Source organism: Fusarium oxysporum, chromosome 1, assembly GCF_000149955.1.
Source record: "Fusarium oxysporum f. sp. lycopersici 4287 chromosome 1, whole genome shotgun sequence".
In the NCBI taxonomy this organism is placed as follows: Eukaryota; Fungi; Ascomycota; class Sordariomycetes; order Hypocreales; family Nectriaceae; genus Fusarium; species Fusarium oxysporum.
Genome location: NC_030986.1, coordinates 5,798,413 through 5,813,142, shown reverse-complemented (window position 1 = coordinate 5,813,142; position 14,730 = coordinate 5,798,413). Strand labels below are relative to the sequence as shown.

Below are 14,730 nucleotides of genomic sequence, written 5' to 3'. Positions count from 1 at the left end.
ACACGGGCGTAGATAGGAAGGGTGAAAATTTCGTTGTTGGTTGCATCCCTCAAGGCTTAGCAGTACAATGCTTCAAAATCCCCATCGAAAAGGAGAGCTTCTGGGCCCGAATACTTGCCGATTCTGAGGACGTAGCGACTTTCGCTTATGTGGCGACGAGGTGCTTCGAAACGGACCTGGTTAGATGCCGAGGCCCGAAAGAGCAATGGATGAACACCACAGCCCTCTTCTCGACGGCTGTGTCACTGTGCCAAGACCGCATAGTCACACAGGAAATAATAGCACAACAAACAACTTGGACTCTGAAGGATTCAGAGGCGTATCTTATCGGGCGAGTCGACGCACCATTACTCGTACGAGTCCTTCGAACCAACACCCAGGACGAGCCAGAATTGCTGGTATCAATGAGCACAATTATAGCTCCATATTTGAGAAGGTGGAGCAGGAAGCAAGGATATAAAAGGCCGTGGAGGTTGCGAGAGAGCAGAGCTAGGGATCATCAGCATCAGATGGCCGAGAGTGTTGTTGTGACTGCAGACTTTGAGGCTTCATAATGAATAAATAAAAAGATGCAATTGGTTCTCATGTTTTCGATTAAGATTTTTGTAACTTGTTATTGGGGGGAGCAAATGCAGGAATGGCTATAGAACGGTAATAACCCGAAAGCCCAAGGACCTGCAAGTCTGATAAAGCTTTGATAAGACAAGGGAGAAATGGCTGTTTATTTCTCACATCTTGAACATCCTGAACGTGTGTGAAAAAGCGCTAGAAGGATAAATATTCAATCTCACCCCGGAAACTTAACCTGTCAGTTGAAAATGCCTGATGGAAAACTCTATACGGTCGATGACAATACGCGTAGCTTAACCTTATCCTATCTGCCGAGCCGACCAAGAGATTGGTCACGTGCGAGTCTGGTGATGCCCCTCCCTTGCCTCAAGCATCCGATCAATTATATCATCACCGTCAAAAAGTAACCCCATCTCATCTTATAATATATTATTTCTTACGTTCATGTCACATACAGCTGCAAGCCACATACAACTCTCATCCTAAAAACGTTTCATCCTCAAGTTATAGCCAAAATACCAATTTTCACTTCCCCCGCCTCGGATCAAACCCAAAAAAAGCAAAAAGCACACCACAACGCGTCATGCCATTGCCAGAACCACGCGAGCTCACTCCTCGAGTCTGCCAGCTGGAGACCTGTAGCGAAATAGACAAAGATCTACTGAGGCGTTGCTCGAGCTGCAAGGCCGTGTACTACTGCGGAGCATCCCATCAAACAGCTGACCGAAGCCATCACAAAAATGGCTGCACCATCATCAAAAAAGCACGCAAGGCGGTAGAGAAGGAGGAACAAGAACTTCGTGATCATCCAGGAGATATGTTTACTCCTCCGAACATCTTCGAGAATGGCGTTGGGCATTTTTGGGGTATTCATGAGACGCGTGCTTATATGCGTTCCCGATATCATATGGTCGACGTGTTGCTTCAGGTTTTTGGAGCCCCTGGAGGTAAAATTGACGCGGTGCAGGAGGCGTTGGATCACCTTCTTGATATGCTTCGTCTTTGTCGGGGCGATAACATGGGTGTGAGGGATCTTGTGCCGCATTTGTACATCCGGCTCAACAGGGATCAGGAAGCCTACGATTTCGTCAAGTGGTACGCTACTACCGGCTCAGAGTCAAAGTATGATTGGGGTGACATGGACCAGCCATACCTGGATATCAGAGATGCGGATATTTTGGAGGAGCCATTGGAGACTTGGTCAAACGGGAAATATCTCAGCTTAGGCCATGTGGCAGCTGTGACGTTGATCAAAGTGAGAATTCTGCTTGACTTGCAGTCTGCTCAGAACACCACCCGGGCTCTCAACGGTACTATCCCACCAGAGATCGTGGGACTCATTCGCAGTGAGCTTGTCGGCAGCGCTGTGGCGGCACGTCCGGATATCCTGCTGGGTAGCACAGAGCATCTCTCCAAGCTTATCAAGAAGGTCAAGGACCAGATTGTTAAGCTTTACAGATCTGTGAATGAGTATAACCCTTACTTCTGGCGCTTGATGTTGAGTAGTCCAGTATCGGCAGCTTCGCAAAGACCTGGGATGTACTCACACGAAACGAAAGAGGAGGCTTGTCTTATGATTGGGTACTGTCTTGCATCTTGGGTTGAGACGCCTGGAGCCTTCCAGTTGATGAAGGATTTGAGCCAGACTGTTTAGGGGACTGGGTGTTTGGTTCTTTGGATTATGTCAAGGCTATCAGGCTGTATAATAGGCGCCGCACTATATTATCAAACTGGAAAATAATATGTATCAGTATTTGTTGAATGGTTGGAAACAACTCTGCTCCTGATAGTCGGCACATCATCAGCTTGGTGGTCTGATCGTATGAGATCGACCCATCTTGAATGACCCATCTTTATCTCCACATATAAGGATCACAAACTTCCGTGCATCTCACTGCAAGACTGCAAATTGAGATAGTAAGACTACAGGAGTTAAGAACACCAATTAAAGCCCTCGATCATAAGGCCCGAAACAACTTGGGTAAACCGAGCATAAGCTTAGGAGACCTTTTGATAAGTTACATCCCCTATCAAGGTATGGTGTCTTTTGCTTGCTTCAGTGAATAGAAATTAAATCACAGTACTTGAAAAGCATCATAGCTAACAACATTAAGCGTACCTTCGGCGCTGGCTAAAGCTCGAATAATCTTGACGTTTCTGCCGTTGATCAGAAATGGTGAAGGACCTCAGGTCTGTTGCTATAATTGGAGCCGGCGCATCAGGTGATCAACTTCAACCATGTTGCATAACTGAATACTGACCAAGATAGGTACTGCAGCCGCAGCCGCATTCAAAGCTGAACAGTACTTTAAAAAGATCACAGTCTTTGAGAGGAGGGGAACTCCTGGCGGAACATGGTTGCTAAAATCTCTACCCATGCTGAGACTTCTGAAGTACTGACAATGGGTTTCAAACCTAGGTTATACGACGCAGCTCCTTCCACGCCGCCACCTATCCAGCCTGGAGCTCTGCCCCCGAAAGTTGACCTTCCACTGGAGATACCCGACAAGCTGCCCCAGACAGTGCCAAATAACGAGCAAGAGCGTTTTCAATCCACTCCAATATATGATTCCTTGACGTAAGTCTTATGATATGTGTTGAATTTGATATGCCAGAACTCACACAGCCCAGAACGACCGTTCCAGAGATAGCCATGTCCTTCTCGGACAAGAGATTCCCTTATGGCCCTTTTGTATCTCACGAGACCCCCCGGGAATATCTTCAGAACTACTACTTACTTCACGGAATGGAAGATCTTCTGGTACTCAACACTACCGTTGAGGATCTAAGCAAGATATCAACAGAAAGTGGACGATACCGTTGGAGGTTGACCTTGCGCAAGCATAATATGGATCAGGACGTCGATGAGTGGTGGCAGGAGGTCTTCGACGCTGTTATAATTGCTAATGGTCAATTCTCTGTTCCCTACGTATGTTTAAAATTGCCTCTGTTCTTCACGTAACTGACATTTTACTAGGTCCCCGAGGTCAAAGGACTAAGCCAATACATCGCGAAATATCCACGCCGCGTCATGCATTCCAAGTACTATCGCCAGCCTCATCCTTTCAATGACAAGAAGATACTCATCGTTGGCAATGCTCTATCTGGCCGAGATATAGCCGACGAAATCCTCAAAGTTGCTCGACTACCAGTATATGTCTCAAGACGACACAAGTCCATCTGGGAGGGACCAGAGCCTAAACCAGGCATTGAGTGGAGACCTGTTATTAAAGGATATGTGGCTGAGAGAGGTCACATCATGTTCGAAGACGATTCATATCTCGAAGATGTTGATCAGGTTATCTACTGCACTGGTTACAAGCCCTCGTTTCCGTTCTGGAACATTCAGGCCAACGGAGGACACCTGTATAACTACGACAAAGAGAAGCTTAACGGAAGCTTCTTGCATACGTTCTTTCGGGATCATCCTACACTTGGTATCATAGGCTTTGGACAAACACTTGCGTTTCGCAGCTACGAGTATCAAGCTATTGCGCTGGCACGAGTGTTTTCTGGTAGGAATGCTTTGCCACTTCCAACGGCTCTAGAGCAGGAAGACTGGGAACGGTCATGGGAAGAGCATACCAAAGAGCAGGGGATCGAATTTCATGCCGTCAGCTTTGAGAATGGTGATCTGCTTCGGTGGTATGATGAGCTATCGAACATCGCTGGGCTGCCCATTTGTGGAAAGGGGAGAGTTCCACCTGCGTTCACAGACGAGGCCATGCGGCATTTAGAAAATATCTTAGGTCCTGTAAATCCACATGAATAAATCTACACTAAGCTAGGAGAAGACTTAGGTAGATTTAGGACAAGCTTAGGATGCTATTCTAGATTAGAGAACAGGAGTTCTCTCATCACTACATGACACTGAAAATGTTCAGTGGGAGATTGAGGAATGTCTCCAGCTTCTTCAGTCTTGCGCTTAACTCTGGTGTCGAACAAGTTCTAGCATGAGGATATTTCTGCCGCATTGATGGAGATCAAGATAACTCACGGCAAAGCAAACATTACCTTCTCCGCGCTAGCACATAACAGCAGCGTGGTTCGTTCTGCAAGGTACTACCTAATATTCCTTGGCAGATCTTCATGCGGGAAGTGGGAGGATGTTTGGTTAGCGTCCCGGCCCCATGAACTCCGCCGCCTACGGACGAAGATTGGCGTCCAAGTTCCTGGGGCCCTGATTCAGCTCTGTGAGTGGAACGAGCGTAACCTGGTTTCTACCACCGAGACGACAATAACGGCGAAAACACGACAGCACGACGGTCATAATTGAAGGACCGGTTTGGAAGCGCTGGCTGACCTAAGAGTGCTGGTGATCTCGAAGATAACCAAATCAGAGTAGAGTAACACTCTTCGGGAACCCGTGTTTTGCTGTGTGTCAGCCCGCCGAGGGAGTTTTTGGGTGGCCAGAACACATGTCATCAACTCCGCCGTTGCGACATAAAATCAGACAGACGCAGCACCATGGCTATCTAATTCTTGAGGATTATTAACCCAAGTGGGCACCCCAAAGCTACATGGGGATATAGACTCGGGTATCCGTTCCGACTTTCCCCCGAGTAATCGACATCACTTCGTCTTAGCGAATGCTTATCCATCCCGCTCTTGGAATTTACAAAACACTCCGGCGTGTCAGTAAATCGCACCATGACCCTGCACACCCAACCTTGGGCCTCCCTTCCTATCGGCCTATTTTAAGGGTAGACTATCTACTTTGTATAGCCGTAAGACCCAGGAGAGTCCTTGTCTGACGGATAGATAGGACGTCAACTTTTAGAGAGTAGCCCTAGTCAGAATAGCCTCTGTTTCTTAGGCCTTGAGATTTGGGCAAGTGATAGTTCTACTGAGCGTAAAGAGTTATCCCGGGAGTTTCTGCCTCCAGTCTCGGAGCGTTTTCACACTAGGATGCCTCAAAGATGGTAGAATAAACGCAATCACTTATGGTCACACTGCAAGGTTTACTATTGCATCTTTATTCTGGAGTAATTGAAGCAAATACGCCAAGCCTGCCCGTTATTCCAGCGTTGTAGATCCATCTAGCTCTTGGCCCCTTGTTACCATCGCATTGCCCTTTTTAGTTTTTCAGAAGTCCGCAAGTCTGCGAAGATTTGCGGACTTGGTCTTGAAGCTCAGACCGGAGAGTAGCAGAAGCCTCTTACGCAGTACAAAAAGACCGAAATTTCCTGCTTGTTCAGGGTGGTTCCTCATCCTCACAATCTCCTCTGTCGTGTGCGAACTCCTCTCAGTTTCTACCTCAATTAAACACATCAGTATAAAACCCACAAAACATCAACAGACATGACGACTAACATCCCTGGCTCCGCGCTTTATGCCGACAACGAAGGCAACGTTGTTGTTCGGCGGGATCTCCCGGCTCCCACGCCAGCAGAGGGCGAGATCCTGATCGAAGTTCTCTTCTCCGGCTCCAACCCTTCCGATCTCCGAATAGTGAACTATATTGGTTTCCGCAACTTTGTCCTCGGGTACGAGTTTTGTGGCCGAGTCCTTGAAACCCCGGGGCTAAATGGCTCTGGATTCAAGGTCGGTGACATTGTAGCCGGCTATACTAGCCACGAGGATGACCAACCCCTTCGTTGGGGAACCCATCAGTCGTACATCTCCTCTCCAGACCGCCAATTGGCATTTTTAAAGTCCCAGCAAACCTGCCACTTCCTGATGCCGCTGCGCTGACAACTGTTGTGCAAGCTGCAAATGACGCCCTCTTTCACCTGTTCAAACTTCCGCTGCCGTCAAGTGGCCACGGCCATATTGAGGGCACGCTGGTGGTATGGGGTGGCGGAACCGCGGTTGGCATGTCCGCCCATTTAGCTGGCACGGTGGACGACATGTACGACTATGGTAGACCACGAATCGGTGGTTGGTGGTGATAAATTCGGTAATATCTGGATTGTGCGCTGTCCCAAGAAGACGAGCCATCACGTTGGAGATTATGCACGGAATTACCTTAACGGTGCGCCAAACCGATTTGACTCAGTGGCACATTTCTTCGCCCATGATATACCCACCAGCATCGCCAAGGGCAATCTTATCGTAGGCGGGCAGGATGTTCTCGTTTGGAGCGGTTTACAAGGCACCATCGGCGTGCTCATCCCCTTCGTCACACGCGAGGACGCTGAATTCTTTCACACGCTAGAGATGCAGATGCGTACTCTTGACCCGTCGCCTGTTGGCCGTGACCATCTGATGTATCGTAGCTATTATGAGCCGATCAAGGGCTTCATAGATGGAGATCTATGCGAGCGGTATCGGCTACTTCCTGCAGACAAGAAGCAACAAATTGCAGACAAGCTCGATCGCTCCGTGAGGGACATTGAACGTAAAGTCTCTGTACGTTTTAATCTGATATTTTTCCTCCCTTCTAGTCCTGGCATAGGGTCTGCATACTGACAGGTGATAGGATGTCCGAACTCGGTCTGCCTTCTAATGAACTTATGAAAAGCGCTTAGGGAGACGAGAGGCAGCAATCACTAAACTTTAGATTGATACATGACCAGATATCTCGAATAAGAACACTACCTAACGCTCCTCCCCTTGTACAAGTAAGGCGCGCAATGCAAGTATCAGCTGTCAGGTCTATCATCCCAAAACAACACTTTTATAAACAGGTTTCAGGCAGTATACCAACTAGCCACCTCCCCTAATGCAAGTACCGATCCAGTAGTCAAAGCTCACCCCCGACAATATACAATTCCTAAGAGATTGCCAAGACTATCAACTATTCCATAGCTCAGACTACTCCAGAAGTTCCAAGATCTTCGCAACACCTTGCTCATCGCCCTCCAGTGTCCCAGCCTTGTCCTCATCAACCCAGCCCATAGTGTAGCTTCCACCAAAGTCGATGATCCAGGCATCATCATTCTGATCTATAAGAACATTCTCCCCTTTGGCATCTCCCCATATAATGTCATTCTCGTGAAGACTGTCAAGTGGATTCCGAATTTGAGTTGCCCAACGTTTTTTCTTAACTCTGGGGAGCTTGCAGAAGCTTTGGCCTTGGACAGTACACTCTTCTTGTCAATCCAGGAGAACAACATTCCTAGAAGCCCGTTTCCTTCTCGAACCACTCCCACGAGGCGACAGATATACGCTTGAGGTGGAGGAGGTATCTGAGATTCGGTAATCTTCTTCAATACAAGAAGTTCCTTCTTTGCATGTGATGGGCCAAAGGAGAGTCCGAACTTCTTCAAGAAACATTTGAGGGGTTGACCATCTTGATTAGTGATGTTGATACAGGTTGGCGGTTTGATCAAACTGTCCTCCGGTCGATCATAGCATACTTGAACTTGGGATGGAGTGTAGGATTGAGTCCACTGATTCAGCTCAGTCAAGAAGTCGGAATCGAATTTGACAATCGGGCTACTCCATCCATGGTTTTTGGTGTCGACTTGTTCAGGCTGTAGCTTACCGTCCACAGCTTTGAGGTGGCAGACGAAGGTTTGTTCAGGGGAATAGTAATGAGCCAAGGTCGGCTGCGTAACGACCTGAAGCTCTGAGGATGGCGCAAGTCGCGCAATCAAAGGCTCGAAGCAATTTAACAACCATTCGTAGGCATCTTCCTCGTAGAAATCATCAATTTCTACTTCTCCTGTTCTCAAGAGCTCGAGACATTTGAAGTACTGTTCTGTGATGGTGGGAGATCGAATAAATTGACTGGGACAAATGTGGCAGTAGAATACATGGCCAGATTTAGATCGGATGACCAAATCACAGTCATCCTCAGTGTCGTGCACTTGCCAGTAGGCTAGATCTTGTCGCATGGCTGCGGTAATATCTCTTCATGGGAAGCTTTGGGGTTATGGACAAAGGGAAAAAAGTCGTGAAAGGTAGAAGTTTGAATCAGCGGTACAGAAGGATGGGACAAAGTTAGTGCCTAATGCTTCAGGCCGCACAGCATTTTGAGGATCGTTTCATTAGCCGCCACAGAGACAAAGCAAACAAGGAATCTTAATTACCTTCGGAACTACTTTGAAGGTATAGTAATTATGAAAATAGAAATAAAAGATGTAAGCCTTTAGTTGCTTGAAGATATAATTTAATTGATTATTTTAAATACTTATATTTAACTTAAAACAAAAGGAGCCTTAATGTTAATAATACATACTACCTCTTTGTCCTCCATAAGTGATTATATCCTTTTGCTTTCCCATAATCAGCATGCCGATAGCGAAGCCCAGAAGAGTAATAATTCCGGCAGAAAGCATCAGAGCAGGTCTCTGGTACACCACAAGGTCCAGCATACGAATAAGACTCTGGGCTGATTGCATGGTACCAACTGTGTCCCGGAAGGTTGTGTGCTGACGCATTCGGTAATATTGATCGTGTATAGCGAAATTGCAGGCACTCATAGTCTTCCAAACAATCCTCATAAGAAATTGATGCTGTCTGACCCGCCATTTTCTCATCATGTACCCTCGGGCTCTTCCCCTCAGACTCCCGTGCCATCTGCGTCATACCAAGTGGTAATATATGGTTCCGATATTCAACATTGTCGCTCCTTCCGTCTCCCTGGCAGTAGGTTTCGTTAAGACTTTCCTTTGAGTGAATTCCAGATGATAGGTGAAGAGTGCAGATAGCTTTGTTCCCTTCAGCCTTAGCGGTAGGTAGCTGTCGCTCGTCGTTGTGATGAAAAAAGTGGCTTGAATGCTTGCAAACTTTCTTGAACTTCGTGACTACGCCCTGTCCGTACCCAAGAGATGCTTGCAACTCGTCCCAAGATAATACTTCATGGGCGCATATACGAATATAGCCTGTCCTGGCAATGCATACCCGATTTGATTGCTTTCGAGCCACTTCGCTTGGAAAACACAGGGTTTGATGCTCAACTTTGCAAGCACAACAGTACATCCAGTCTTGGCCAGTCCGTGCTGCAAACTTGCAATCCAGGGAGACGCCTGTTCGTTGCCGAGACTCAAACTCTGGTCGGCACGTCTTGCAGATTCGTTCCATCCTAATGAGACCTCCCAGTCCTTTGATGTCTATGCCAGACCTTTTTATCTTGTGTTCGAAGCAGTGCAGCTCGTAGGGTGAGGGTTTTATGCGTGTCCATTTCCCCCGGAACCCCCCTGTGCACCATTCGCAGCAGCCTCGATCAGAGAAGACATGGGACAGAAAGGTATTGTCTCTCATGAGGCCTCTGAACTTTTGGGACACCTGGCGAAGAACGAAAATCTCAAATAATGAGGGCTTGTCGGATCCCTCATATAGGTTTTTGATAATAAGCAAGATGATCTCATCCGGGAGGTTCAAAAGATGAATTTCTGGTTTGTCGACAACCTCTGTCATTTCTCTCAATACGTTTGATTTGCTTTGATCCACAACATCTTGAACTATGCTGCTGGTCCAGTCCTCGTCATTCGGCTTGTCAGGGAGATTATGAATATTCACCTTTGGGACTCCAGTGCTTGTGCAGACCTCCCCATTCGGTTTGTTATGGGCGCCATGAACAATCGTCTCAAGAGTCTCGTCGATGGTTGTGTTTGCTTGAGACATACATTAGTGCTAAATCGTTCAAGAAGTAGAACGGACTTACCAGAAACATTGCGGTTTGGGCGTGTTTGGCGGCAAAACAATTTGTACAGCCACCGTATCAACATATTGACGTATTTTATCTTAATTGCTGGTTCTAAAGTTTGTTTCTCATTAATGTGCCTGGGGTAGGCAATGATCGCATAAGAGGGAGAGAAAGGTCAGAAAGAAAAAGGAGAACAGTCGGCTATTATACTCACCGAGCCGCCACTGTGGGGGCCCTGAATGATAGTTCAATCGCGAATAGCCAATATCCAATATCTTCAGAGTTGCAGAAGTTTCTTTTGTGCACGAGGTTAAAAGTTTGGGTGATTGGGTTATGGGGTTCGCTAACTTCGCTGTGGCAATTATAAGCTCTTAGCCATAAGTCTTAACCTCGCCAATTGCTTGGGGGTAGGATTCTGTGACTCCAATATCGAGTCTGACATTGAATTCGAGGGCATTAGACGAGAAAACTTTCAGAAGTATTATTTGCAGTTGAGACATGTGGCTGATAGCTTACATCACCATGGGGAACTTTAATAAGACTTAGGGTCTTAGTCCTAAGATTTAAAGAAGTTCAGGCAAGTGTAGGATAACTTATAAAATATCCTCTAAAGTAAATATAATTTAGGGTCTAAGCTTTTCTTGTTCTACTTATTTATAAAGTTGGGGAAGCAGTGGTGTACATCTTTATAAGCCAAATGATAGAAATTTAGTAAGTATAAGGGCAAAGTAAGCTGAGTAAGGGAATAATAATTTAATAAATATTATAGTATTCTTAGAAATCTTAAATATTTTACCCTAATCTCTAAGTACCTTAATAAGTAGTTTTTTAATATAAAACAACAGTTCTAATAATTTATCTATAATCTCTTTAACTTAGCTATACTTCGGTTAAGTAGTTTTATTTTTATTAGTGCTAGATTCTATCTTAAGTATCTAGCTATTAATATTAACAAAAGGCAAGTACTTCTGCCTTTATATATATATATAATCTCTTTAATAAGCTCTTACTACGGCTATTTAATATCTTGTAATGCACTAGACTATTCATAAAGATAAAGTTAAGATACAGTAGTCTACTATCCGCCTTACAAGCAGCAAAGGCGCCTCGTGTCTTTGACACCTGCACCTCTTGTTTAGGTGATCGTAACATGGTATCCTAATATTTTCACTTCAGGTCTGTTTCCGCTAGGTCTTTAGGCTATTGGGGATTATTATGAGCTTCTTTAGTAATATTGTATGAGATGTGATGTAAAGACTAGACTATTGCATCTCTAACCGCTGCTTGACCAATATCTCCTAGCTTGAACAAAGCTTTTCTAAAAAGGATAATTTCTCGTGCTTTTCACTTAAACACAAGTGAGATCAGCTGTTTCTTGATCAAAAGTGCATCGATCGGTATGGGTAAAGGAGAGCTGTATTTAGCGTTAGTCAAAATGGGCATGAACTTCGATATGTGGCTCAATTATGACTTACGTTGATGAGACCTCCATCGCCCTCAGTAAAGAACTGGTTAGGGGCAGCAATGTACATGCACTCATAATCGGTGTTAAGGATTCCAAGTCTGAACTCAACGGAGGACTGTCCGTCAATGTTGGCAGGATCAGCAACCGAGAAGGCTTTATTATAGCAGGCAGCGGCCTGGAAACGTTCGGGGTCGGGGTTATTAGCCATCATGGTCTCGGTTGTTTGAACGGTGAAGGCTTCACGGCCAGCGTCAAAGTTGGAAATGTCACCGATAAAAGCGGCGGCAGCGCTAACGGCCTCGTTGACGATGGCAGTAACTGCCGCGGTACCAGCCGCGGTCAGAATAGCAATGGTGACCGGCTCACGCTTGCTGAGAATATGGCCAGTGCCCTTGGCTGTGTCTCGGGTCTGGAGCGTGGTAGTGTGAAGGCCGTTCTCGGCTGGGATCACTGCGCCATTGACAATGGCAGAGCATCCGGCGACGGCGGCGACGAGTTTAGTGAGAGAGTTCATTTTGAAAGGTTTGAATAGTGTGTAAGTCACGGACTTGGTGAAAATTGTAAAGTTGAAGCAAAGAGCTTTGAAGAAAGAGATCAAGTTGTAAGGGATGAAACTGCGCAGCAGATTATGAGGAAGCGAACTGAGTTGTTGAGTTGATTGAAGAAAGGATAACTTGGGAAACCTCGACACTTTATAGTCTTTTCTTCTCTTCATGTCTCTGTGTTTTTCGATGGTATCCCCGTTTCCTCGTCTCCTGTAATGCCGTAAACTCATCGGCATGACCGAACTATGAGACAAGTGACCAACAACTCCACCTTCTTGAACCGTGTGTTTTATAAGCTTAAACTTTATTTCAGCAATCCTTGCAAACTAGATGTCAGCTTTCAATTAAGCGATTTGCTATAAGGCACGTCTCATTCGTTTTAGCCAACCCCGCAAGCATCACGGGGTCAACAGAGATGTCAAGTCTCAAACATGCTATTAGCAGGGATATCCGAGTCAGGAACCTCCCGGGTAAATAATGGATACTGGGAAGTGTCGGCAGGGCCCGTCTTGATGAAGTTGGACCAATCATGTACTCTAAAACAGGGTTATGCCCCATTATTCCCTCGGCATTAAGTACTTCCACGTTAACGTTTGACGTAGTTTCCAGGGTCCCCAAGACAAGGGTAAGCCGAAACCAATATCAAACAGCCTGGAATATGTCAGTTCATCCCAAGTAGGCAGCTTAACATGGTTCCAAAAGATCTATAATAGTTTTCATCCAACAACACTCTCAAAAGAGCCAACAGTTCGTATATAGCACGCACTGACCACATCCAGGTCCCATCCCACTACCGAGTTCGGGAAGGATAGGTTCCGAAAACACTTGAGCAAGTCCAGTGTAATAATACAGTCCCTCTCTAGTATTTCCTTTGCTTCCTAAGACAGATAATTGATGCAAATAGTATAAGAATGTAACAGTCTGGTGGAAGTGGGTAGCTTCAGGAGAGCTGCTTTTGGGGGAGCTCCTTGTTTTATGTTCAAAATTATTAGATAATATTATCAGAAGATATTCAACCGCAGACTCCTTTCCGCTGTAGGGTTTCCTTTAATATGTAATAAGCATGGATTGTGATCTTCATTAAATATCTGGTGCACTTCTAGTATAGGTAGTGAAGATGTAAGGGGATGTTTAGTCGTTTTCAATACCAGACCTGTGAACAAGATCATTCAGATAAAAATTACTATCGATATGTCTGCAAGATGTTCATCTGTTTCGTAGAGATTGATGCCGTCAATAATTCAATTGATGGGTAACCTCTCGCGTATTTGGCAGATTAGAGGCTGGAAAACATTGCATAACGATCTGGCATCTTCCTGAGGTGAACGAGACGGACCAACAGCATGAGCTGACGTCACCCAATACTCACGTCGATGTTGATTGAGAACCTGAATAACTGCTGCCTATCAATCGATTGATATCCTTTATAACGAGTTTCTGGGGACTCCAGCGATCAGCTCCAGACCTCATTCTGACAACACACGAGAATAAACCATAGCCAACACGACGATGACTTTAATTGAGAGTATTCTCGCCGTCTTAGCAAATGTCCCATTCCTTTCCCCAGGACCTCCAGTCGATGTGGACAAGGATGCAAAGAAACAGAAGAGTCCACTGAACCGCTTCTTGGGGGCACCATCGAAAGAAAAGCAGGGAGACAACCCACAAGTGTCGGACAACTGCGATCAGTCATGATAACTACCTGACACTTTGAAATACGGCTGGCACCACTTGTCATTCCGAGACTATTGGCTTATAGGTCCGAGGCCTTCCCAGTTCATCACATGTGTCCAATGCTAAAAACAGTCAATAAGGTTATTAGGTGTGAGTTTATTGTTGTATAGAGAGCGTTTTGAAACAATGAGACGGCAGATGGTCAGCCACGGTCGGCGCTTAGAGTCCGAGTTGCAGATATGCACAAGAGGCGCGGCCAGAAACCATATCCTAGTAGAGATACAGATAGAGCGATGAGCATCAATTGAGAAATTATCAATTTATGTTTTAGTTGAGCTGGGTGCTGCTCTGTATCATGGGTTCGTCCACCGTGGCCGTAAGTTTAGAAAGTGAGGTGTTTGAAACGGGTCACGGCCAACTTATCCCAACACTTCCTGACACAGCAGATAACTAATGCAGCCGCGAACTTTATTTTTCAGCGTCTGTTCAGACCGCATAGCCCCCCTCCCGACCAAAGTAGTCTCTCTGGCAGTGAGAAATTATTGATAGCATGAAACATTCACTTCATTGAGCTAGGTGTGACTGGGCTACTACTACTCAACCAGAAATCTGCCTTGGCTCATGACTTGATTTAGTACAAGTTCGTTTGTCTTACGACATGTTCGCCAGTTGTATACGAGGGTATTTGGCATTCAGTAATATGAAATGAGTCAAGAATCGGCCACGGGTTTATAGTACCAAACACAAAAATAAACGAATATCCCATATCTCTCATTAGAATGACAACCTGTGCACGAACTAATCTACTTTGTCGAGCTGACAAATCGAGTTGAAACCACGGCTCTCTCCAGCATTTGCACTCCTCTTGGCTAGTAGACTAGCTTTTGCTCCTGGTCTGGGAGCTAAAGTCTGCTGTTTTGATCTGAAACAATGAGTTGACC

At 45.7% G+C, this 14,730-nt stretch overlaps 7 protein-coding genes across 11 annotated transcripts; 3 read left to right on the top strand and 4 right to left on the bottom strand.

Annotated features, from left to right (window-relative positions):
- Window positions 1–959: 959 nt before the first annotated feature.
- On the top strand, window positions 960–5,713 carry FOXG_01361 (uncharacterized protein). 2 transcript variants are annotated; one of them, XM_018378180.1, is made up of 6 exons: window positions 960–2,605; window positions 2,685–2,792; window positions 2,840–2,927; window positions 2,990–3,148; window positions 3,202–3,499; window positions 3,548–5,713. In XM_018378180.1, the coding sequence occupies exons 2-6, from the start codon at window positions 2,744–2,746 to the stop codon at window positions 4,340–4,342; spliced, it is 1,389 nt and encodes a 462-aa protein (XP_018234044.1). In that variant the 5' UTR covers window positions 960–2,605; window positions 2,685–2,743; the 3' UTR covers window positions 4,343–5,713. The 2 variants fall into 2 exon arrangements, with proteins under 2 accessions (XP_018234044.1, XP_018234045.1); XM_018378181.1 differs by lacking the exons at window positions 960–2,605; window positions 2,685–2,792 and having other exon boundaries at window positions 2,927–3,148.
- FOXG_18078 (uncharacterized protein) lies at window positions 977–2,327 on the bottom strand. 4 transcript variants are annotated; one of them, XM_018398124.1, is made up of 3 exons: window positions 2,118–2,327; window positions 1,724–2,055; window positions 977–1,670 (listed from the first exon to the last, which is right to left on the bottom strand). In XM_018398124.1, the coding sequence occupies exon 3, from the start codon at window positions 1,613–1,615 to the stop codon at window positions 1,229–1,231; it is 387 nt and encodes a 128-aa protein (XP_018234048.1). In that variant the 5' UTR covers window positions 1,616–1,670; window positions 1,724–2,055; window positions 2,118–2,327; the 3' UTR covers window positions 977–1,228. The 4 variants fall into 4 exon arrangements, with proteins under 4 accessions (XP_018234048.1, XP_018234049.1, XP_018234046.1 ...); XM_018398125.1 differs by having other exon boundaries at window positions 1,724–2,052; window positions 2,118–2,312; XM_018398122.1 differs by having other exon boundaries at window positions 1,724–2,327.
- A 158-nt stretch (window positions 5,714–5,871) lies between the features above and the next one.
- On the top strand, window positions 5,872–6,264 carry FOXG_01360 (uncharacterized protein; the record flags this gene model as incomplete). Its single annotated transcript, XM_018378179.1, has 1 exon — window positions 5,872–6,264. The coding sequence occupies one exon, from the start codon at window positions 5,872–5,874 to the stop codon at window positions 6,262–6,264; it is 393 nt and encodes a 130-aa protein (XP_018234043.1).
- A 165-nt stretch (window positions 6,265–6,429) lies between these two features.
- On the top strand, window positions 6,430–7,205 carry FOXG_18077 (uncharacterized protein; the record flags this gene model as incomplete). The annotated part of the gene is made up of 2 exons (XM_018398121.1): window positions 6,430–6,921; window positions 6,992–7,205. The coding sequence occupies 2 exons, from the start codon at window positions 6,430–6,432 to the stop codon at window positions 7,016–7,018; spliced, it is 519 nt and encodes a 172-aa protein (XP_018234042.1). The 3' UTR covers window positions 7,019–7,205.
- FOXG_18076 (uncharacterized protein) lies at window positions 7,053–8,384 on the bottom strand. Its single transcript, XM_018398120.1, has one exon. The coding sequence runs from the start codon at window positions 8,349–8,351 to the stop codon at window positions 7,458–7,460; it is 894 nt and encodes a 297-aa protein (XP_018234041.1). The 5' UTR covers window positions 8,352–8,384; the 3' UTR covers window positions 7,053–7,457.
- Window positions 8,385–8,694: 310 nt separating this feature from the next.
- Window positions 8,695–10,187, bottom strand: FOXG_18075 (uncharacterized protein; the record flags this gene model as incomplete). Its single annotated transcript, XM_018398119.1, has 2 exons — window positions 8,695–10,073; window positions 10,124–10,187. The coding sequence occupies 2 exons, from the start codon at window positions 10,185–10,187 to the stop codon at window positions 8,695–8,697; spliced, it is 1,443 nt and encodes a 480-aa protein (XP_018234040.1).
- A 1,122-nt stretch (window positions 10,188–11,309) lies between these two features.
- On the bottom strand, window positions 11,310–12,228 carry FOXG_01359 (uncharacterized protein). Its single transcript, XM_018378178.1, has 2 exons — window positions 11,581–12,228; window positions 11,310–11,519 (listed from the first exon to the last, which is right to left on the bottom strand). The coding sequence occupies exons 1-2, from the start codon at window positions 12,082–12,084 to the stop codon at window positions 11,454–11,456; spliced, it is 570 nt and encodes a 189-aa protein (XP_018234039.1). The 5' UTR covers window positions 12,085–12,228; the 3' UTR covers window positions 11,310–11,453.
- Window positions 12,229–14,730: the final 2,502 nt, after the last annotated feature.

Bases quoted from the DNA above. Each gene is read 5' to 3' on its own strand.
- FOXG_01359 (XM_018378178.1), bottom strand. From the start codon at position 12,084: ATGAACTCTCTCACTAAACTCGTCGCCGCCGTCGCCGGATGCTCTGCC. The intron at 11,520-11,580 runs GTAAGTCATAAT...CGCTAAATACAG, and splicing joins GCGATGGAGGTCTCATCAAC to CTCTCCTTTACCCATACCGA.
- FOXG_18076 (XM_018398120.1), bottom strand. From the start codon at position 8,351: ATGCGACAAGATCTAGCCTACTGGCAAGTGCACGACACTGAGGATGAC.
- FOXG_18078 (XM_018398122.1), bottom strand. From the start codon at position 1,615: ATGCGGCACAAGATCCCTCACACCCATGTTATCGCCCCGACAAAGACG.
- FOXG_01361 (XM_018378180.1), top strand. From the start codon at position 2,744: ATGGTGAAGGACCTCAGGTCTGTTGCTATAATTGGAGCCGGCGCATCA. The intron at 2,928-2,989 runs GTTGCTAAAATC...TTTCAAACCTAG, and splicing joins GGAACTCCTGGCGGAACATG to GTTATACGACGCAGCTCCTT. The intron at 3,149-3,201 runs GTAAGTCTTATG...CACACAGCCCAG, and splicing joins CCAATATATGATTCCTTGAC to AACGACCGTTCCAGAGATAG.